The sequence below is a fragment of the Aythya marila genome, assembly GCF_965140915.1.
Source record: "Aythya marila genome assembly, chromosome: 2".
Classification (NCBI taxonomy): domain Eukaryota; kingdom Metazoa; phylum Chordata; class Aves; order Anseriformes; family Anatidae; genus Aythya; species Aythya marila.
The window spans coordinates 8,453,480-8,476,909 of NC_139043.1; the positions used below are offsets into that span (position 1 = coordinate 8,453,480).

At 38.9% G+C, this 23,430-nt stretch overlaps 1 protein-coding gene across 2 annotated transcripts in view; it reads left to right on the top strand.

Annotated features, from left to right (window-relative positions):
* The window catches only part of DPP6 (dipeptidyl peptidase like 6), a gene marked incomplete at its 5' end in the record, with an annotated part of 551,718 nt that overhangs the window by 501,098 nt on the left and 27,190 nt on the right, over positions 1-23,430 (top strand). For both annotated transcript variants that reach the window (XM_082752737.1, XM_082752736.1), the window contains 6 exons: positions 2,279-2,402; positions 3,305-3,343; positions 8,977-9,084; positions 9,629-9,720; positions 11,322-11,369; positions 13,279-13,397. In XM_082752737.1, coding sequence (XP_082608863.1) covers positions 2,279-2,402; positions 3,305-3,343; positions 8,977-9,084; positions 9,629-9,720; positions 11,322-11,369; positions 13,279-13,397 — 530 coding nt within the window. The remainder of the gene's footprint in view (positions 1-2,278; positions 2,403-3,304; positions 3,344-8,976; positions 9,085-9,628; positions 9,721-11,321; positions 11,370-13,278; positions 13,398-23,430) is intronic.

The following is a 23,430-nucleotide window of genomic DNA, read 5'->3' on the forward strand; positions in this document are numbered from 1 at the left end:
CAAATATTAATAGTTTAGCTTCATACCTCCAAAAAGCAGCCAAGCAGCATTAGGGCACAAACAAGGGCACTACACAATAACCATGCTCAGGTGTCTGTGAATCCAACCAGTAACGTCTTTACCAGGATGGGCAAATCCCCTGCAAACCTCACAAATTTCCTGGCAGGGCTCAGACAGGCAGTTCCTTTCCCCTGGGAAGGGTAACCACCTCTGATGAAGACGTCTACAAATGAAGCAGTTGGGTATGGTTTAGACTTCACTCTGTGAGAACTAAGTCCTCCTTCAATCAGCTCCCATAAAACCAGGGCTAGGTCAGAGGAGCAATGCTTGGGAAATGCCCTGGCCCCCCACTCCTCTCCGCTGGCTGCTCAGCCTCTCAGAGCTGCAGATGTTTGCAGTTAGCTCAGATGAATCACACCATATTGTCTTGTTTTCCTCTTTTAAATGGGAAGCATAAAACCTGGTTGTCCTACAGAAGAGATGTAAGAAGTAAATTAAAGACTTGGTGCCACTCTGAGGCCAGAATAATAAGTACTGTACAAGTACCTACAGTTACCTCCTGTCTGCGGTGTCCATGGGTTTCACAGCCGAGAGAGGCTTTGGAGAGAAATTGCAATTCTGCACGCATCTCCAGGGTGATAGGGAAGATAATATATAACCTAAAATAATAATTAAAAGTTCTCCAGCAAGAACTGTGGCTCCAGTGTTCAAGCAGTGAGAGGGATGTAAAAATTTAGTACATCTTTCAAACATGAAATTGGATTTATGGAAAAAAAAATGCTCCAAGCCACAAAGTGTACTAAATACACCTTCTTTTTCTTTGGAGACTGAATTTTCTCAATTCATTGTAAAAAAGGAAGGTGAGGTGGTTGTACGGTTTAATTTTGCTACATTGTTTTTTTCCTCTTAGGGAAAAAATTGCTAAGCTCTTGCTGATAAAAAGTAAAATTATAATTTTATTTCAAGCATTGAATTTTCAGACTGCTGTTGTCTCACCTGGAAGTATCCTTCCTCCCAGTGTGGTGGATGCAATTGTTGAGGTCTTTTGTTATTTTTCCTCAGCCAAATCCAGGAACTAAATATTACTGAAAACTACAAAATCAATTTCCAACTTGTTATTTTGCTAGACAAACGAGTCTTTGTTACTTTTGCCCTTTCTCTTCAATATATACAGGAGTGCTTGCCAGAACACGGAGTACTTTCCAGTGACACGGCACATTAATTCCAAGGGTAGCAACAATTCCTTATACATATTTTATAGCAAACAAATGAACTAATAAATTTTTTATAGACTGTATGTTGTGAGGAGTTGTATTATGATTTAAAGGTGTCTTTGGCCCACATAGCCCACTGGTATATTAGACCATCAGTAGCTTTGTCAGCTCAGCAGGAGCTTTATCCTGCAGAAGGGGTGGTGAAGCCCTGAACTGCTGCAGAGGTGGACATCTGTGAGCACCTCCTAAGAGGGTGACCATCAGAGTATTTATTTGTGAGCCTGGATTTTCCAGCCCAGCCCAGCCTAAGCAGTTGCACTGCTCAATATCGCACATTGCTCAATTTTCCTATGCTTCCTAGGGCAAGATATTGCTTACAGGACTGTGCAGCCCACACTGGCATTTTACTCTGGGTGTTATCACAACCTGAATATGTCCAGCAGCAGAGAACAGCACAGGGAGCGTGGGATGGCAATTTTGCCCATGCAAACTGTCACATCTCTGCTGACTTCTTTATGACAACCAGCTGTGACTGTTTTGCAGACACCCTGTGCCTCTCTAAACAATATCCTTCCTGCTCTTTCCCTTCTGATGCAACACTTGGGGATATTTTGGTGTGTAGCAGGGATATTTAGAGACCATTAACTCTTCATAAGCATAAAGAATCTGACCACTGGCAGTGATGGGTTTGAGTCAGCCAGTTAGTCTTCTCAGAATGAAAATTGTTTGCAATTCCTTTTCCACCTGTGCATAAATATGTAGCTCCAGGCATTTCAGTCCTTCGTGGAAGACTGAATAGCTTGAAAGGTTCTTTATCTCTACATGTGGCTTTTCTTTGAAAACGACTTTCAGAAGAGGAAGATAAAACACCTGAACAGCCCTAAAAATGCCATTTTTAGGGGTTGAAATCCACACGTAAGGAAGACTTAGGACGGAAGAAACATCAAGACACAGCATTCACAATTGTCAGAGGTGTCCCTGAGCTGCCTCCAACTGCTCAGCCGATTCCTTGGGATGTCAGTAGCGTGCCATTTTTCCCGTTTCATGTTTTTCTGTGTTTTCAGGGACTATTACATAACCATGGTGAAGTGGGCCACCAGCACCAAGGTGGCAGTGAACTGGCTGAACAGGGCCCAGAATGTCTCCATCCTGACGCTGTGTGACGCCACCACAGGCGTCTGCACGAAGGTAGGCAATGAGCCTGGTGGTTACTGGTGTCCTACATGAGGGGGGATTATTTCAGCCACCTTGCCTGGGGACACATCAGCTGCTGCATATTTGTTTAGGCAGACAGAGAATGTAAAAACTGCTTGCCATATTTGCTGTGTAAGGGTGGTTTTTTGTTTGTTTGTTTGTTTGTTTTGTTTGTTTTTATATCTTGTGAAAAGGCAGGAGAATTATAGTCATGAACATACTGTGTGTGTATGCACATATGCGTACAAGATTGCTTGTCTTGAAATACCTGTGTACAGGCACAGGCACACATACATCAACAAAACATAACCTGAAAATATTTGTGACATTCTACTTCAATGGCATTATGCCCTTGCTTCTCTATCCACACTATAACTTAAGTTAATTAATACCTCCAACAGATATGCTAATGTAAATGCATTTATATTGATATTACCTTTGTAAATATTAGATGATCTTTTAAACTGGCATAGATATTTATGTAGTAGAATAGTGTTCTGATACACCTTTCCCTTGAAAAAAAATGATGCAATGCTGTGCATAGATCACAGTGCAGTCTTTTCTTAACAACCTTGCTTTCAACTTTTATTTATTTTTTACCTACCTTTATTTATTTGGGAAATAATATGCCATGTGGATTTTTTTGTCTGTATGATTAGAATGTTTCATTGAATGAAAAGAATGAAATGAATGAAGCATGCTGATCCATCAGAGCTGAAATACAGGGCAAGCAGTCACTGGATTACACAGTGATCCCAAAGCACAGGCTTGAACAGTTTGGAGGTTTTTTTGTGCTTCTACACAGATTTTCAAATTCACTCCAACTGCTCTCTGCACTGATAAGCAACATGTAATACATGCAAGTTATGTTATTTAACAATCTTCTTTTGTTTTAGAAACATGAAGATGAAAGTGAAGGTTGGCTGCACAGACAGGTAATAGTTATCTTCTCTTTGTGGTCAAATTATTGGTATTTTTTTTCTTTTCTTTCTTTTTATTTTTTCTACCAAGAAGAAAAAAAAAAAAAAAAAAAAAAACTAAAACTAAGAAAGGTAAAGGAGTGTGATTTGTGTTACAGAAAACAGTGATTTAAAACCCCTCAGAGGTTTTTGATTTATGTGATTTTTCTATTCTTTTATCTTTTCTTTTTCAAAGAAGAGTGAGGGTTGTTTTTTTCAACATCTTCCTATATTAAACCTGTAGATTTCCAGCATGTAAATCTCTGAAAGATCATTTATAACACTTCCCCAGCAGTCAGTTTGTAAAGTGATCTCAGATTTGATTAAGCTGTTCTTTATAGAAAAGCTGCTGATACCAATTCAACCACAACATTGAACTGTTTTTCATGGGATATGTGACTGCCAGACAGGGAGGAGCGTATCAGATAAAGTACTTGCACTATATTTTCCCAATTCCAGTTTTAAAGTATTTCACATTTTTGTCACAGCTTGCTCAAAGCATCCAAGAACCTATAGAAACTGCAATACATCAGTTCACAGCAAGAACAATGATCTCCTCTCTTCCAGTGGCTGTCCTACAGCAATGGGCTATGTCTGATCCAGATAAAAATCGATTCTACAGAGGAAATAGATTTTGTGCTCCAAACATTTCAAATAATCTTTTACTCTACTTAGGTATAGAGTAAAAATATTCTGCCAAAGTATTCTTTGCATTTACAACACCAGTGTTGGCTTGAAGAGAGAACAAAAGCTTCCAAAATAAGCCAAGTCAAGAAAAAATTGAATTGTCCATATTTTGTGTCTTACAAAAGGAAAAATAAAAAAAGAAAGAAAAAAAAAAAAAAAAAAAAAAAAAAAAAGTACTTGTCCTGAACAACTAGTAGGTGATCTGCAAGTTTCTAATGGGCTTCCTTCAGGGAAAAAGAGTTTATTTTAGTGCATCTCCAAATATCATATATTTAGTTTGAGTTTGGAGAAGGATGTTATAAACAAATGGGTCAGACATCTTACTGCTTACTAAGGTAAGCTAACACTTGGTATGGACTTTGGAGACATTTATATTACTTTTCAAAACCATCTGTAAGAGTCTGAAGAATTACAGAGCTCTTTTTGCCTGTATTTCTGACAAGAAAAGTACTTAAAATTTTAGTTTTGACTGAATATATGATTACTAGAATAATTACATTTTCTGTATTTACCCTTAATTCTGTGACACATTGATCTAAAAATCTGGAAAGCCATTTTCATGCCATGTGCATCTATCTGCATATGAGAATGATGTGAAAATGTTGAATGTTAGTGCAATTCCTCTAACCTCTTTAAGGAGATGAATCATACATTAGGCGGCCTCTGAAGGAGCACAGGAGTGTGACTCAGTTCTGAAAAAAATTCCTTGGTTGAGACATCTTAATATAGGTGTATGCATATAAGCCAAGGACCCAATTCCCCGCTGTAGTCAGCTGGTACCATCAACAGTGTTGTCAGACAATTAATGGACCTTGAGCATGATTCAGCCCACCCTGCTGAAGACACCAACTGTCTGGTTGGCCATCTTCTGTATGTTCCATTGGCCAGACCTTCTTTTGAGAAGTACATCAAAATTAAATCAATAAGACTAAGAATCTGTATGCCTCAATCTTTAAAATACTGCCTCATAGTACTCCAGACACACGGTTTCACAAGTGTTCAAGAGCTTTACATTTTTCTTGGGTGTTTAAGTACATCTGATCTTCCTGGGGTAGGGGCAAACTTCACAGTAGGCTGGGAATAGGAGACAAGGAGAAAAAAACATCAGTGAAATAGCAGAAGACACTCTAAAGAGACATGAGGGAGTCTCCAAGGATGACAGAGTTCATATTTTTCAGCTGTCTGAAATACTGGGAGTTTTGAGATATGGCATATGGCCCATGAATTTGATTTTGTTGTTGTTGTTGCAGTGGTTTGGTAACACAGTGAGATTTAATAGTCCGTGTATAGAAGGTCATAGTAAATGATCTTGCATTCCTTTCTGGGCTTCAGTTCATGAGTGAATTTTATTCAAGCCTTGCAACTTTGGAGAGCCTCTCTCCAACACAGGCCAAGAGAGAGACTGGTGTCACTGTCTGGATGACTGAAAAATGGGATTAATTACTCAAAGTGTAATGAGAAATATACACAATTTTCTAGAAAGTGCCTGTCACTCTGAGTCAGATGATATGGCCAGGATTTTCAAACCTTTAGCACAAATAAGAATTTGCACGTGTTTACCAAAGCTGCCAAGGAATTTTGGAAGTTTTTGCTGCTTTTATTTACATGCCTTCCCATGCTCTTCTGAGTATAAAAAACAGACTGACCTTCGTTCATACATTTGATTAAATGTACAAATTCTCTGGGAAAAAAAAAAAAAAAAAAAAAAAAAAAAAAAAAAAAAAAGATTATAACTGTAAACAGTTCTGTTTCAGTTTTTGTGAAGCAGCCATTTCCAGATGGTGATGGAGACGGTAGAAAGCGATGAAGTCTTTGTTGGCAACATTTTGGTTCCAAGTAAGAAACAGGTTGCTGGAAATGGAGTTGTAGCTGCTTTTTTACTGATGGTGTTCAGGTTGGTCAGTCCCACCAATTCATTCTCCAGCCACAGGGTCATCCTTTCTTTAATGATTATTACTTCAGCTGGAGGATGATGAGGGCTCTGGGTACTCAGCTCCAAGCACTTTTCTCCTTCCTCCTCACCCCTCACAGCAGCAGCTCTGTGTACATCGGCTCCCTGAGCAAGACCACTAAAGGCAAATGGGATCAGGGAGCTACATGTGGTTAGATGTAAGCTTCAAATTAAACTGCTATGGAATTATGCAAAGGTTACCTTCCTTTTATTTTTACTTTTTTTCCTGTAAACGTGAGTCTGAGAGCTCTGAGTTACTGCTATGTGTTGCTGATATAAGGACAGCTTAGTCCTCCATCTGCACAAAGCAAAGGGTTTCTGGAAACTGCCCTTGACAATTTGGGTAAAATTCATTTGTCTAAATACAGAGATCTAGCTGAGCAAAAAGACCACAAGAGCCACAAGGACTTAAGAAGTGCCCTACTGAGCCAGACCACTGCTTCCCCAGCTCCATCATTCTCTCTTTAAGTCACAGCAGCTGAGGATATTTAAGAATTGGTGTCAGCTGGCTGCTTTCTGCAGTCCAATCCTCTCGTATTTCACCACCACCTACAATAAAAATATTAGAAATGCTTGAAACTCTGTCTGTGCCTATTTCCTTTAGTGTCTGTTGATGAGTCATGAATTTGTTCAATTGTTTTTTGCACCTTCTGATACCAGCTGTTTTCAGAAGCCTCTTGTGGCAAAAACTTTCAGAAATTCCCTATCTGCTGCAGAGCAAAAGTACTAACTTCTACCAGCATTAAATTGATCTCTCATTATTTTCAAGGACTGCTATTCTGTCCTAGTGTTTTGGGATTCAGTGAGTAATAGTCAGACAAAGGCTCAGTTTGTGTCATGCAGAGAAGCAATAAAAAATTAAATAAAAATGAAATGAAATGAAATGAAATGAAATGAAATAAAATAAAATAAAATAAAATAAAATAAAATAAAATAAAATAAAAAATAAAAACGCCATGTACTGCTTGAGGCCTATACACACACACATGTAGGTATGTTCCTGAGGTTTTGGAGTGATTCCAGCATGAAGAGCAGGGGTTTTGTTTGTTTAAATACCACCATTTTAAATGTTGTTAAGCTGCTCGTGTTTATCAGCTGAACCACAGCTCAAGCCAAGTTCACTTCCAGATGCCCAGTGTCACTCTACATTCTAGTTAAAAATACCTGTTCCAAAAGTCTGCATGGTGACACCCCACCTTGCCATCCAGGATAAGTGACCATCTCTGTCACGACCTTAAAAGAGGTTCTGGTTGAATTAATGCATTGTCTTTCCAGCAACAAAAACATGCAAACAGACTGTCTCCTAACATGAGGCAAGTGCTGAAGCTTGTGTCTGTCCTTCGTGCCCTGCACCTCCTTCCCCTGTAGCACTGAGCGAACATCAGACTAATCTGCATAAAGCCTGGCAGAGACGTATTGCTGGAATACATAATGCAGGAGGCACAGATATAGAAAAGTAGGGTGAGCTCACTGCTATTTACCTCTGTAAAGGAAAGCTTGTGGAGCAGCAGTTTTGCTCATGTTATCAGAGTTATTTTTCAAGTTCTCCTGTCATGAATGACATTTGGAAATAATGTAGAGTTTTGTGTTTCGAGTTTCCAAACAATGTCATAAACAAATGAAACCATTATTTCATGCAACTGCAACAACCTGTAAATGGGAATAATTTAAAATATACTGAAAACCTAAACAAGAAAAAAATAAAAGGAAAAACAAATAGTTTGAACACCTAGCTTAGTGTTGATAAAAAACAATAAGGAGTGGAAAAGAATTAATCAGTGAAGAAATGGTAGCAAAGGAAAACACAGTAAGAATAATGTGCTAGTTTATGAGAAATAAAAATGTTTCTCCTTTTGCTGTGTGCATTTGCATTAGCCATAAGTCTCCCTGTGCAGGGAAGTTCTTGCTGGCTCAGTGTGGTACCTGAACCTGTGTCTAGCAGAAAGTGGGGGTGTTGGATAAATATTGAACCAGAGAAGGACCCAGAAGAGATTCAGCTAGTGTCCCTGTTGCCTTCCCTTGGAGAAGAAGGAGACATAAAGCTGGGCCAGGGCACGCAGGGCTCAGCTGGTCCCCAGGAAAGCCTGGTATCAAAGGAACATTCAGCAGAGGTTCACTCGTGTTTTTGTCCCAGCCATTGAACATACAGAGGACATTCAGCTAGCCAGTTCCTTTTACACAGACCTACTGTGTCACACCATATGGACCATCCTTCTGCTTCCCCTTGTAATCTATTGTTCAACCATCTCCTGCAGAGGAGACTTCCCATATGCCTTGGGGGTTCCTGTACAAAAAGAAAAACAAAGACACTTCCATGCAGCAATTGCTTGCCGTATGTGTTGTTTGATTGCCTTGCACTGAGTCCCTTCTATCTCTGATTGAATGTACCAGTAACCAAATAAAGGCCATTCACCGCATTCACCTCGGAGCTCTGAGTCAGAGACGGTTTTGCAAGATATCCTCCTTCTCATAAATAATTTGGTGAAATAAAGGTTTGTAAGAGGGCAGGATAAGACAGCAGTGAGATTCTGAAGGATGTTGCTAGTTGGGTTTCTTTGAGGACAGGAATAGATTGGTTCTTCCAGCAGAGTACACAGGGTTTGTCATGCTCATGCCAACAAGCTTCAAGTCATTTATAAAGGCTCAATTCCAACTGCCCCAAGCAGTCGGCTGTAGGTGTGTGTGCATTTTTTGCTTTACAAATGGGAGGTGACCTTATAGCAAAGGGACCCTCCTTACTGCCTGACTCCTTGACTTCCCCAGATGAAAGGTGTTGGCTTCCCCAGCAGCTCAGAAGCACTATTTATCAAAACTTTCTCCAGTTTTTAGTCGGCTTTTTGCTCACCTCAGGTTGCTGTTAAAGGGCACTCTGTACTTTGTTGTAAATTAATTTCACAGGGTTTTGCAGCACAGATCAATTTTACATACTGTAATTTAATGGGAACGCAATGCTTAATTTTGCTGTTTGCAGAACGAAGAGCCGATTTTCTCCAAGGATGGTCGGAAGTTTTTCTTTGTGCGAGCCATTCCTCAGGGAGGACGTGGAAAGTTCTACCACATCGCTATGTCATCGTCACAGGTAGGGAAGGTGCAAGCATAGAATCTTGTGAATAAAGGAAAGCATTCAGTGGTGGTTTACCAGGCATAAGATAACATGAATTTCTGAATCGGATACTTAGAAGGAAAAAGTCTATCAACTATCTCTTTTCAAACAATATTGTTTCATTGGTTTTTGTTTGTTTGTTTTGTTGTGTTTGTGTGTTTTTTTTAATACCTTCTTAGTTGTACATAAATAAGTAAATCCCTACACTGCCTGAAAGGATTAATCTGAAACTTGTGGACACACTGGATTAGAGAAATGGGTTTGAAGCTGCTCTGTATTGAATTTATCCCATTATCTTCAGTGGAGCTAAGATGATTTTCACTGTGTTATTTCTACACCTGTCTATTCACAGAAATATGAGAGGGAGGTAGAGTGTGGAAATTGCAGGTGCATGGTTTGTTTTGAACAGGTAATGGAGTTTAGAGAGTTCCCTTTCTCAGAACAGAAATACAAAGAGAAGCTTTGCTCAGATGTCTTCTTCTAAGAATAAAGAAATCAAATTCTCTTTTATTTTTGGCAGCCCAACAGCAGCAGTGATAACTTACAGTCTATTACATCTGGTGACTGGGATGTGACAAAGATATTGGCATATGATGAAAAGAGGCATAAAATGTAAGTAAACTTTGGTCTGACAGATCAGTCATCCACTGCTTAGCACTGGGCTATGGGGTTAGTTACAATAATGTTGTGTATGCACCTGACATGTATGAGCTCAAGGAGATGGGGATAAGACAGACACCTCTGTTTCTGCCTCTGTTTTAGTTTAACTTCCTACACCATTCCATATAGCTTGTCTTTGTTTGATTTTCTATATACAATTCAAACCTGCCTTTCTGTGACTATAAATGCAGCATATATTTCTATAGTAAAATGTTTTCTCCTGCAGTGACTTCAGATGTTAAACTCTGAAGGAAAGATGACTATCTTCATTGACTTCCTAGATAGTCAGTTTTATAAAGAATCTTTTATTGACCTTCAAAAATAGCAATGTAATAGAAAAAAAAATGCAAAAAAAGGTCACATTATGTGTGTTTTTTTGTTTGTTTTTGTTTGTTTATTTGTTTGTTTGTTTGTTTAAACAAAAATTAAGCCAGATTTCATGAAAATACATTAAAATGTTTGAAGTTTTTCTGGAATCAAACATCATATAGGGTCCTTTGTATGCAAATACCCATTAGATGCAAGATTGAACTCCCAGTTTCTTAAGGTCGCTGAAATGTCTAAGTCTCTGGAATATGATAAACTTTGAATGATCAGAGCATAATGCTCCTTCAGGGTGCTGAATACCCTCAATTAGCAATAACTTCAATAAGAGCAAAAGGTTATTAGCACTTGGAAGAGATGAGAAGCAAACTAGCACCAAAGCTCTTGCTTGTATTTTCACTTACCAGTCAAACAGAAAATACCATGCACTATTTGTGCAACCCAACCAAAATTTACGTTTAGGTGAATGCAGCTTATTGGAAAGAGGACAGCAGGGCTGAATACCTGTCTGACATGCTATTCACCCCACAGACACTATGTCCACTATGTCTGCTCCTGTGGTCTGTCACTATTCACATGAAATGCATCTGAGGCATCATTCTGGACCCTGAGGTTGTTCACCTCCAGCAGTATCAGGAGGTTCAAGGTCAAGAAAAACTGCCTCACTAATACTGCAGTGTTACTGGGCTTTCACTCTTTAGCTGGGAGAACAGATCACCACAGTCTCAGCATAAAACTTGGGCAATGAAGCATTCTTCATTTATGCTGCCTTCCCTGCAAGTTCAACTCCCTTTTTCAAAGGGGACATTTCCATATGTTTCATGTAAGCCCCCAGTTAGCTAAACATGCAAAGAATTAAAAATGAAGTAAAAATGGTTCTAGAGAAAAAGAAAAGCTGTTAAAAGGTAATTCTGCACCATAGAGCTTGATGTGAAAATGTGAAGGTCGTTATCTTCAAGCACTTGAACTTTTTTGACCCACTGGTATGCATAGTCCAGGACCCAAACTTTTTCACATCTGTTTTAATTGCATCCCACCAAGTACTTGTTTGAGCTGGCACAGTGACATGTTCCTCTGTATGTTTTTCTAATTTCAGTTTAAAATTTCCTTGCTTTTACAAGATCAAGCAAATAGCTACGTGAATTAAGATGTTATTGTATAAGATATTTGTAAGTGTCCTCCTAAGAATTCAATTATCTTTTTTTTTTTTTTTTTTTTTTCTTTCTTAGTTATTTCCACAGCACAGAAGATTTGCCAAGAAGGAGACATTTGTACAGGTCTGTACTTTACTAATGTCAAATGCAGAATTTCTCTTTTCAGTCTTACATGAATCATTACATAAGAGATTGCAGTAAAAACAATTACTTATCTGTTTCTTTTAATGACATTGTAACACCTAGACAGACAAGCATAACACTAGCGAACAAAATGTGGGAGATTTGGAAATGTTTGAAATTAAGCAATTTTTTCATTTTATTGCAAATTTCAAATTAATCCCAAAATTGATAACCTGTTACAAAACTTTCCAACAAAACTACTTAGTGTTTGAAAGAATTCAGAGTTATGTAAACTAAGAGTATAAACTGTTTCTATACTTCCAGACTTTTCTTCAAAGTTCAACAGCACTTCACCTGCTCAGGAGATTGAAAAGAAAAAGCAATATGTTATGTTTACAAATGTGTTTTCTTTCAGTAATTCTAGGTAACTTTAGTATTCTCAGTAACTGTACAATGAATAAAAGGTTAGTTTATAGTAAGCTATTGTAATGTAGCTATCACAAAGTATTGTGGGAATAGATTACAAAAAGGAGGAAAACCAAAGTCTGAAATAACCATTCTGGAATCATTATTTTCTTCTATTTTTCTTCTCAGTGTTTGTAATGAAGGGCAGGGCTGGTGATAGCATCATTTTATAAAAGACTGCCAGTACATTTTCATTCTCTAACATGATTTCATAACTTTTTTCCCTTAGTGGGGAGAAAACTAGAGTGAACTATATTATCTACAATTTAATCATGTTTTTCTTTTTAATTATGTTTTCCTGTTTGCTGCATTACATATTTTTAAGAGTAGTTCAGGTCAGTATTTATTTTCTTGAAGAATAGAAAATGGGGAAGAAAAAAATCAAAGCCATATTGACTATTAATTTTTATCAGCAGATGGGAAAAAAAATAAAAGTCACTTAAAAGCTGAGTCCAGGCACAGTTGCTCAGAAAACCTCACTAACCTCACCTCCCCATACTGATAACAGGGAAAAAGATGCCCAAAATGTGAATGTCCTCAACTTTATGTTGATTACACAGTGACATTGGCCTCATTTGATTTCCTGAATTGGGTAGTCTGAAACATAATCTCAGCCTAAACAAGATCCCAAGGGCTGCTCAGTTGAGTCTTTAGTGGCCCTAAATAGGTTGCTCAGCCTCATCTCTTTTCACCTTGAAATGCTAGCAAAACCACTCATCTACTTCACTGCAATACTTGGAAGATATATTAATTAATATTCTTGAAGTACCATGAAGCTGCAAGATGCCATAGCACTGCAAAATTTCATTTATTAATATGTGTTAATAATCAGTAATTCATTCTTCAATCTACAGTAGGTTCTTACAAAATGCTTCTGAAAATATGGACAAACCATATTATCTTCTTCAAAATAGACCCCTAAACACAATCTTTTCTTTCTATTTGGACATTGTAACATCAATTGTTCAAATTCCTGAAAATACCTTTAGCCTCAGAGACAGCTGTTACCAAATCAAACCAGTGAGACAACCAGTTAGAAACTTAAAGAAAGCAATTCCAGTCCTTTATTGTCTCCTATAATATAAATTGGTATAGAAACACTACTCCTTTATTTCATGCTTTCATTCACTAAATCATAACTTCCTCTTGTGGAATTGCAACTATGATTTTATTTTAAAAACTGTAACTTCCTACATAACCATCTGACCTTGCAAAGAAATATATCAGTATCTGCTTATATATTGTCCATTCAGGAAAAAAAAAAAAAAAAAAAAAAAAAAAAGCCATTACTGCTGTTTAAACTCAACCAAATGGAAATGCTTTGTCTCTTGCTAATGTTGAGCACATTATATTTATGTTCTTGTTCCACAGTGAGGTTCAAATAATGTTGCTTCCAGATAACATTTGCTCAGTGACCTTCATGGACTTGTATTAACTTTTTCAGCGCAAGCACAAATGGGAACTTCAACAGGCAGTGTCTGTCTTGTGATCTGATTGAAAACTGTACATACTTCAGCGCATCATTCAGTCACAACCTGGAATACTTTTTACTGACATGTGAAGGTATGTTGGTTTTGTTTTTGTGACTATTGTGTCTAAGGGTAGGATTTAGGCATGGATGTCTTAGATATCCTACGAACCTGTGGGCAGTTTTGAAAGATAGGCCCTAAATATCTGTGTCACTTCACTTTTAAAGCTTTACTCTTTTTATTTTTTTCTTTTGTGTGTTGTTTTTGGTGGTGGTTGGTTGATTGGCTTGGGTTTTTGAACTATAAAACATGTGTGCAACCTGCTTCTGTGCACATCTTACTACTGAATACAGAGACAAGTTCCTTTAGCCAGTCAAAGCATCCTCAAGTTAAAATAGGAGCAAAACCTAGGGGAGATAAACATCAGTAAATTTATGAGAGAAAAAAACAGCAAGGTGGGATTAACCATGGATGACTGGAACTAAGTTCCAAATGCATTAACTCTGCTGATTTGATTGTAAGGATTTTCTTACACCAGTACTGTGAACTGGGGGATTTCAAAGTTGATAGGTTGCCGTCAAAAGACAGTTTGCCAATAAAACTCAGCTTGCAGAAAAGTATCTAATGGACAATGTGCTTGGTGGGTGAGTACAGAGTATCTGTTGTTTCGCTGCTCATTCATCTTGCATTTCCCTTAGCTTGAAATAATCTACAGGCCCAACAGAGGCTTCCTGATTTGAAAACACCTTACAGGACATTTCTGCAGAAGAGTTTTAAAAGCCAGCTTTCTCCAGCTCTGTTAAGAATCAATGAAGAACTCCGTAACATTTGATCCTATGTGATTTAATTCTGCTTAGTTATCCTAAATTACCCGCACTGTGCATACACACAGAACTGGATTGCAGCTCCCATGCCTGTATGGGTAAGCATTGTTTTTACTGGTTGCCCAATGCCATGAATGAAGTATCTCAAATGGCTGTATACCCCTACAAAAGTCTGGCAAAGCAGCATGCCAGCAAGAAAGGTCTGATTTTCAGCAGCTCAGGAAAAAGTAAGTATGTATATAATATAAAGAACAGTAGCTGTTGTGTATGCTGTTGTAGAGCAGTCAGGTGGTGCATTTGCTATTCACCTGCTTTGAATAGCAAATATTCACTGGTGTCAGCAACTGTGGAGCACACCAATGATAAAGAAGAGGTATATGAGATGGCAACATGGGAAACAACCAGGATAATCATGATAAACAGCCAGACCCCCTGCTCCTGCGTGGGCTTCTCTCCCTGGGCCGCAGCCTCCTCCAGGCCACACCTACCTGCTCCACCGGGGGCTCCTCCACAGGCTGCAGCATGGAGATCTGCTCCATGTGGGACCACGTGCACCATGTGGGTGCACGGGGACAGCCTGCTCCACCAGGGGCCTCTCCACAGGCCGCAGGGGAACTGCTGCTGCCTGCCTGGAGCACCTCCTGCCCTCCTGCTGCTCTCACCTTGGGGGCTGCAGGGCTGGCTCTCTCACTTCTCACTCTTCTCTCTCAGCTGCTGTAGCACAGCAGGTTTTTTTTTTTCTTAAATCTGCTCTCCCAGAGGCCCAACAAGCATCAGTCGTGGCTTGGCTCAGGCCAGATGGAGCTGGCTCTGATCTGCCATGGGGCAGCTGCTGGGCTCTCCTCATACCCTGCAGGCCCCCTGCTACCAGAATCTGGCCACATAAACCCAGTACATACCAACCAAAAAGTCTATACATTTCTTAGAATGTGTTTTGTCCCAAGAAGGAAAGATAGACTGTATTTTTGAAGACATTTATAAGTAGACTAAAAAATACATGGCAATACAATGTAGTGAAGTAACACTGGCAGTACAATGGGTAATTATCTTAATGGACTATCTGCAAATCTATGACCGTATGTGGCAGACATATGCAGAAAGTGTAATTTCCCACTAAGTATTCAGTAATGTAGTGAACGTTACTGTATTTATGACGTTTGTCTCTTGACAAGAAAAGCCCTGTGTATTGTTATTCTTGTACTCATTTCAAGAAAAACTGTCAATAGCTCATAGAAACAGATCTCCATCACACCAAGATAATTGCTTTGCCATAAATTGAAGTATTTGCGAATACCAATATTAAATTTTCTAAAGGATCTTATTGACCATTGGGGATATGTTTGTATTGTATTATATCTCATTTACAAAAAAAAATGAAGTGTTACCTGAAGAGATTAATGAAATTTATTAGAGTGTACATTAATCCAGATACACAAGATAATCATTTTGCATAACAAACTGTGGGCCAGATCCTCAGATGCTGTAAACAATACCTCCATTATCAGGTCATTAGTGTTAGATCTGTTTACATCTGCTGAACATATCTTTGTCTGAATTTTAATTATACAGGACTAAATTGTCAAACTCTACTCTCCACACACTGCAAATAGGTCACAGCTTGAACCTTGAAACTACTGTCAATATCTCCATTCAAATACCTTTGCAAAATGTGTGTGCATGAGAAATACAGAGATCCTGGCAAGATTTCCTTTTTCAATTATTTTATAAAAGTACACTAAATTTGGTAGTTTCCTTTCTTACATAAATGAGAGTTGTACTTTTTAAAGTTCTTTACTTTCAAGAAGTTTGCTGGTATGTTTCTTTTTAGAACATTTTGTGCAGGATCCATTTAACATCAGGTGTCTGTTGTGTTCACATCTACAGCAGAGTCAACTCTCTTTGGCTCCTGTTATAGCCAAAGTGGGTATGGAAAGGGGAATCATTGCTTCTGTGTGAAACGCAGAGTTCTGGACAAAATAATCATTCCCTCAGACTTTGGTGGCTGTGCTGAATATGCAGGGAATGGAGGGTGGATGTCTTAATGTATCATGTGCATCAGGCTCTTGGAGTCGGAGAATTTTGAACACCCTGACATAGGCTGAATTCATATTTAGATGCTTCCCAGGAAGTTTGGCTCATGTTTATAAGATACAAAAACTTATTATACAGATGTTGCAGTTTGATGGAGTCACTTGGATCCACTAACAGGAGGCTTCCTTCTCCATTGCTTCTTAGGCTGCTCACACCTGAAGTCAGTGTTAATATCCAAGCAGTGGCAAACCATACCTAATGCGGTTTGGTGCTTTCTCCTCCATCTAAACTATAAAAAAGCACCCACAGCATGGATCTTGATGTATACATGTACTCTGTAACTGGCTACACAAATGTGTTTTTGTAGCAGTAACCATGCTAGTGTCAGATTTATATGTACCTTTGAACTTAGCTAAACTTAATATTTTTATTTTGACCAACCCTGTAATATTTTGAGAATTCATATTTTCTCAGATGTCCATAGGACAATTTAATGGCCAAATATTTATATGAAGTTTTCAATGGCTTGAAAACCATTTCTGCATTGACTGTTAGAGACTAACCTCCGCCATACCTCAGTTTCTCTCTAACCCTTTTAAGAACTCACTTTGCAATCTTCAGTTGCCAACTTCACTGTGTTTAGAGATGCAGACACAACTGTGGCTCAGAGTAACCTCTCTAAAATGGATGTCAAGCTTTGTAAGGTTTGATTAAGTGAAAGGCACTGGAAAGGGAAAACATATAGCTATTAAGAAAAAGAAAAAAAAAAAAAAAAAGTCTGGCAAGAAGTCTGGCATTGCTCATTTGAACCCAAAGGTAAAGAGCTGGAAGATTTTTACTCACAACTTCAGTACCTTAGAGGCAGGATATAATTGTCTTAAAGGACTTTTTGCTGTCCTTAACAGCAGTGCTATGCAGCACAGGCTGAAATGAGAGAAGTTCGCTATAATAAACGGTAACCTCTCTTTCAAGAGGACAATGTAATGCTTACTGTCAATAGGCAACATTTATTGCAATCACTCAGTCCCAGAAGGCTAGTTACCTTATTTTTCATCTAATTTTATATGCTCATGATTGAATTACTGTGGTAGGATCTAAGGAAGCATGATGCTTTGCAGACTGCTCTTAGATTATCTTGTTGAGACACTGTGGAAAAAGCAATATGTACTGGAGCAAGGTCACTCCTACTGTCACCTTCATCACAAAATATGGGCTTACACTTCTGTCTCCTATCATAAACCAGCATAGGCTCTGCCACTGATTCCCTTTAAGATAAAGAGAATGAAAATCTGGATGGAAGTGTTTTGCTACCTTATACTTAAATTTAATTGAGGATGGATTTTTCTCATCTGGAATACAATGTAAAATTCAATTGTATAGACAAAAAGGTAAGAAATGACAAGTTTTGGCTGTGGAAAGCAACATTTTCCTGTTTATTTAGTGGTGTTCAGATATATAAAGTGCAGAGCTGAAAGACACTGAGACGGTAATGCACTAAAAAACATTTTTAGGTGATTGCTCCTCCTTTGCAAGAATGAAACCTTATCAAGACAATAACTGTAGTCAGTTCTGTAATGTTTTAGTGTTTCCATTTTAAATAGATGTTCTTCATCTTCAGTGACTCCTTCCCTTGCTCCCCAGAGTTACTTACCAACACTATTAAAACCTGAGTGTTAACAAAGTCATTCATGGAGGAAGAAAGGATGGACAACCGCTTTTATTGCAGGCTACCTTGTACTCTGACACTCTGTGTAGCAGGTTTGGTTCCAGTGTCTTTGCTCTCATAAAAAGTGTGTTTGAAGTCATTGAGATGTTGCTTGAACACATGGAATTGACAAAGATTTTCCAGATCCTGGAGTTCAAGTCCCTGCTATTGCAGGCAGCTGCATCATATCTTCCTCTGAGTCAGCTGGTCAGTCGCCATCAACTCACCCTAGCCTTAAGCTAATCTTGGCCAGCTCTATGCCTTTGGGGAGCATACAAAGGGTTCCCCACAAAGGGTTAATGCCTGCTAGCTTTGAGATGAGAGGAATGGTGAGGAAGTCTTCTAACCCATGCATACATTACTGCAATTAATGCCATTTAATATGTGATGAAAATGATAGGGTGTGTGCTGTTCATGGAATGCCTACCAGCCTGCTAATTAAAGTTCTCCATAATCATGCATTATCAGGAAGGGATTAATCATTTTTTTTAAGGATGACACAAAGAAAATTAGTAGTTATGCAGAGGGGAGGGGACTATAATAAGGACTAAGAGGAAACTATTGCCTCATGCTCAGCATGGTTGCTGGTGATACAGAAGTGCCTTTGCCACTGCACTGTGTGTTATCATTTTGTCTATTGACCAATTTGGAAAAAAAAAATAATCTTTCACTTTGAAAAGAGAGGACAGTGTATCTTAGAACAGGGAAAGCTATTTTTTCTTATAGGTCTCAAGTCCTTTCTATTTCTCCAGAAATAGTAAGATTGTTCTGGTTCAAAACAAAATCACTATAGTTTATCCAAGCTCTTTGAAAATTCTTTTTTGTTGGATTCTTTTTGTTTGTAGTTGACTGGTGTGTACAGGTGAAATGTTGTTAAAGCTGTCTGTCTCTTTGGAGAAACGAAAGTAGGCTTTTCTAACAAAAATGTTGAAGTATTATCACCTGATTTCAAAGTCCTCTCTAGTAATGCAGTTATCAGTAGCTCAGCCCAGATGCTGTAGATCAGTAATCACAGGTAGCAGGAACAAAGTCATTTCTGCCTTTTCTATAAGTCAGTTTTGTAGCTGTAGAGAAAAATGATATGTTGTAACTGAGCTGTGTTTGATAATATGCCTAAAGAACCAACGGGAAAGAGATTTATCTGGGTATAAGTCTGCTTTTCCCCAGGTATGTCCTCTGAGCCAGCAGCCACTATGCCAATAGCACTGTAAGTACACTCCTGGTCCTGCAGTGCTGAATGATGCCTGTAGGCTGGGTTAATCATAAAAAATGAGATTTATAGCTCTTTGGTTCTGCCAGATAACATCCTGGTTCAGTCCCATAAACAGAGCAAGGAGTACAAAAGCACTGTATAGGAAAACGTTGTAAAGGATCTCCTTTGAGAGAGTGATTCACACTAATAAAGAAGCAATGCAACCAATTTAATGATAATCTGAGTCAAATTCCTCATATTATTGTACATATAACTTGTCCTGTCATTGTAGCTTCGAATTTTAAAGATGAGTGCTGCAAGTTTATTATTTACAGAGGCAGCACGTAGCTATAAACTTCTCGTCTCCTTAAAATGTTTCTTGAGAACTGAATTATCTTCTTTCTTCCACTTGGAGGGATATGGAAACATCATCTGAACATGTGAGCACTTGGTAGCATTACCTGCTACTTCCACCTATTAAGTTTATCCTGAGCATTAAAATGTGCATTTATTGTTCTTATATTTTCCTAATTATTTTTGTAGTCAAAAAGACTTTCACTACTAAGTTGCATCAAATCATCTAACTCTGCTTTGTGGAAGGCTGTCCTCATATCAGTTTTAATCACATTTTAACCCTGAAGAATCCAGACAATGTTTTAGCAAGGCTTGGCCTTCCAGTATGAAGAGGTCTAAAACCATGTTGTGGAACCATTTTACAAATCCCTTTTTCTGTCTTCTCATGTGGTCACAGCACAAGGTCCTGCCCACATGGATGGCACAAGTCCAAAATGTTATATTTCTGGACAACACCATACACACAGAAACCTTTTTAAGGTAAAAAGGGGCTAAGTTAAAAAAAGACATTCAGTGAAAGCATTAATTTGCAATGAGGGCTGCTTAAAAAGAATTCATCAGCGTAGCTTTTATGTTTGTCAGGGCCAGGATTTGGAAGGGGGTTCACACCCTTGATTTGTACAATCATGTTAAAACTAGTAACTACCACTATCACCTCTCCTGCATTAATAATGTGGCTCTTTACTAAAACCCAGCACTCCCATGGAAAACAACTTTTAAAGGAGGATGGAGGTGGCAAGAAAAGTGGGAAAACTGGATAATGGATGCTGCCTTGTGTGCTGCATAGCCGAGCGCTGTGCAGTGTGAGATAAGCTCAGCCAGCAGCCAGCTGGGTGGGAACATCCTCTGAAATGCCAGCATCCAGCACTCTTACCACTTCTATAGTTCAGTCCAAGGATTTAAAAAACGGGATTTTTTTTAAATGTGAGTAAACATAAAATCCTGTGTGCTGTTTCTAGTATTGTGCCTATTCTTAGATGTCATCTCTGCGTAAACACATTGTCTTTTTTGAGTACATTTATTTTGGAAAATCTTGTAGTATTTTATTTTCTCACGGGATTACCAGCTGATTCAGCCAGGATTGAGTGTGCCCCAAAGAGAAGCTAAATTAAATCGATAAAGCACTTGGATTTATTGATGAATTTCACTCCAACAAAATAACATTTTATTTTCCACATCTTCTTATCAATTCAGCCAGTTTCATCTGTACTTTTTTTAATGTTGAGTTTATAATGCTGAGTTTTGGGAATGTGTTTGCCCTGAAAACTCCATAAAAACCTGGATATATGATGTTTAACTATCAAACATCTTCACAAAATTTGCTAGTTTTGGCATTTCACTCCTGAGAAATTTCCTTCTGTAATATTCATTGCAAAATCATGGGGACTTCTACTGCTAGTGACTTGCTTTCTGAATAAAAGTGTCTGAATTCTTTTTGCTATAGTAAGGAAGCTCATGACCTTTGTCTTTCATAATGAGTGAATCAAATCACATTTTGCTTCAGTTTCTTTATTAATATGAGGGGTTGATGGGATCATCACAGGGACATTTTGGCAGCAATTTGTATAGCTCTGTCATTTTGAACATGGAAAGCTTAATATTTAATGTCTCCAGATAATTCTATATTGAGATTTATCAGGATACAGGGAAGAGGCAATAGAAATTTTATTGTTGGTAAAATAAATACAGTGCTGAGTGTTTAATTTGAGTTATGGAAAGACGCATAAAGCCCTTTGCAACCTTTCCCCAGATGATCATTTTCATGCTTTTACCAGGTGGGGAGCAGAGGTACAGTGAGAATTAGTGACTTGCCTATGGCCACATCTCAAGCCAAGTATCATGACCCCCATTTCCTTCCTCATATTGCAAGACAGCACTCTAAGGAAAAGCACCGTTGGCTACTGGAACAGACCAGAAGTGGGTCTAGCTCCACAGCCTGTCTCCATCAATGGAGGCTGCATAATTACCCTCTTCAGGATTTTTGCAATAATGTACCCATCAGGGACATATCTACCCAGCTCTCGCAATAAGAGGTTGGCTCATGCCTTGAGGCAGGAGAATAATGAACCTCTTTCTACATTTTTCTCAGCTCCTTCATTTAATCAGACCTTTTAACCTGTGCTGTGTGGGCCAGACCCACCATCCCTTCAAATCAATGGAAAACCTGGAAATGGGGATTTTTGTAGTAGCTGTGGACAAGCAGATGACAGGAGAGCCCTAAATCAACATAAGATGTCTACCATTCCACAAAGCAAGTTCACAAATTAATGTCTGGTTTATAAAACCTAGTTATATTGCTAATGCATTGCCTTACATATCACACAGAAATCTGGCATATAAGGGTCTCATCAATAATGTTCCTAGAACCAGACTGATCTTAGTATTCATTATTCTCATGTAAAGAAAAATAAAAATAAAAATATGTGCAATAATAATCAAAGTACATAGCATAGCTCTTCCTTGGATACTTTTGGCTGTTTATGGACTATAAAATAACTGAATATTTAGACAAATATATCTGCAAGTGAAGTAGGTGGATTGCTTTCTCTGTTCCCTAAAAAAGCAATCATTTTAATTGCAGAGTACTGCTGGATTCTTTAAATCCTGTGTTGAATGTGAACACCTATGATTTCTATACTTTGAAACAGGTTTTTATAATATTTGTTTTAATTTGCTGGTCCTTATCTATACCTGGAGAGTTGATAACTGTGGGCTGAAAAGTTAAGCTGCAAAATGCTAGTTAGGAGACACAGGTTTGATTTTCTCCTCTGCCACAAGCTCCTTTCAACTCAAGAAAGTATTGTAATTCAAACTTCCTAGAGATGTTGTGAAAATAAAATCCATTACTAACTGTGGTGCTCAGACGTGCAGTGACAATAAGGGCACAGAGGCTCCTGGAAGGATAAAATACCAGAGTGGTTTTAAAAGATTCAGTGAATCTTCAATCCCTTCACTGCAGAGCAACCTTCGTAGCAGAAACTCAGCTATTAGCATGCAGGAGAGCACTCCCATAACAAAAACAGCATGTAAAATGATTAAATCATACCAGAGTGAAGAGCTAACAAGGCATGGTTGCACACAGTTGCTGTTAGCTCACAGCACCGTGCAACATTTCATCTCAATAGCAATTCAATAACCGGTCTGTAATTACATCACAGCCCTTAATAAGCACAGGCCCAATCCTCCCAGGTGCTGAGTGTTCTGAAATCCCACCAGCCGTGGTGGGAGCTGGAGAAGCCTGGTGCAGTAGAGGAGCCCCTCGGCACGTTGCGGTGTGGGACTCCTGCCAGACCAGCTCCTGTGTCACTACAATGACACTCGGTGCCTTTGGAGACAGGTCTGGCATTCAACGGTCTCTTGAATAAAGGACTGAATTTTGTTTTATAGAAGAAGTAAAGTAGCTACAAAATAAATAAATAAATAAATAAATAACCCAGTATGGGTTTAAAGCACGTAATTTTGTATTATATGTTTTTATAGAGCTCCAAGTGTTAGGAGCTGGAAGACCCAACACAGCCACAAGGAGGGCATGCAGGTGGCAGCAGGAATACCATCCTGTGGCTTATTTTATTTGGAGGGTCCTAGGGTGTGTATGTGTGTGCAGTTTGCTCCTTGTAGTTGGTATGGAAGGAGGGCCAGGAGGGACAACTCTACCCTGGGGTGCATCAGGCATGGTACTGCTAGCTGGGCAAGGGAAGGGATTGTCCCAGTGTGCTCTGTGCTGGTGTGGCCTCACCTCAAATACTGTGTGCAGTTTGGGGTGCTACCGTATAAGAAAGATATAATGCTATTAGAGAGTGTCCAAAGGAGGGCTAGAAAGATGGTGGAGGGTCTGGAGGGGTGTACTCAGCACGAGCAGAGCAGGCTGAGGGGAGGCCTCATGACAGCCTGCAGCTCCCTCACGAGGGGAGCAGAGGGGCAGGCGCTGAGCTCTGCTCTCTGGGGACAGCGACAGGACCCGAGGGGACGGCATGGAGCTGGGACAGGGCAGGGTCAGGCTGGGGGTTAGGGAAAGGTTCTG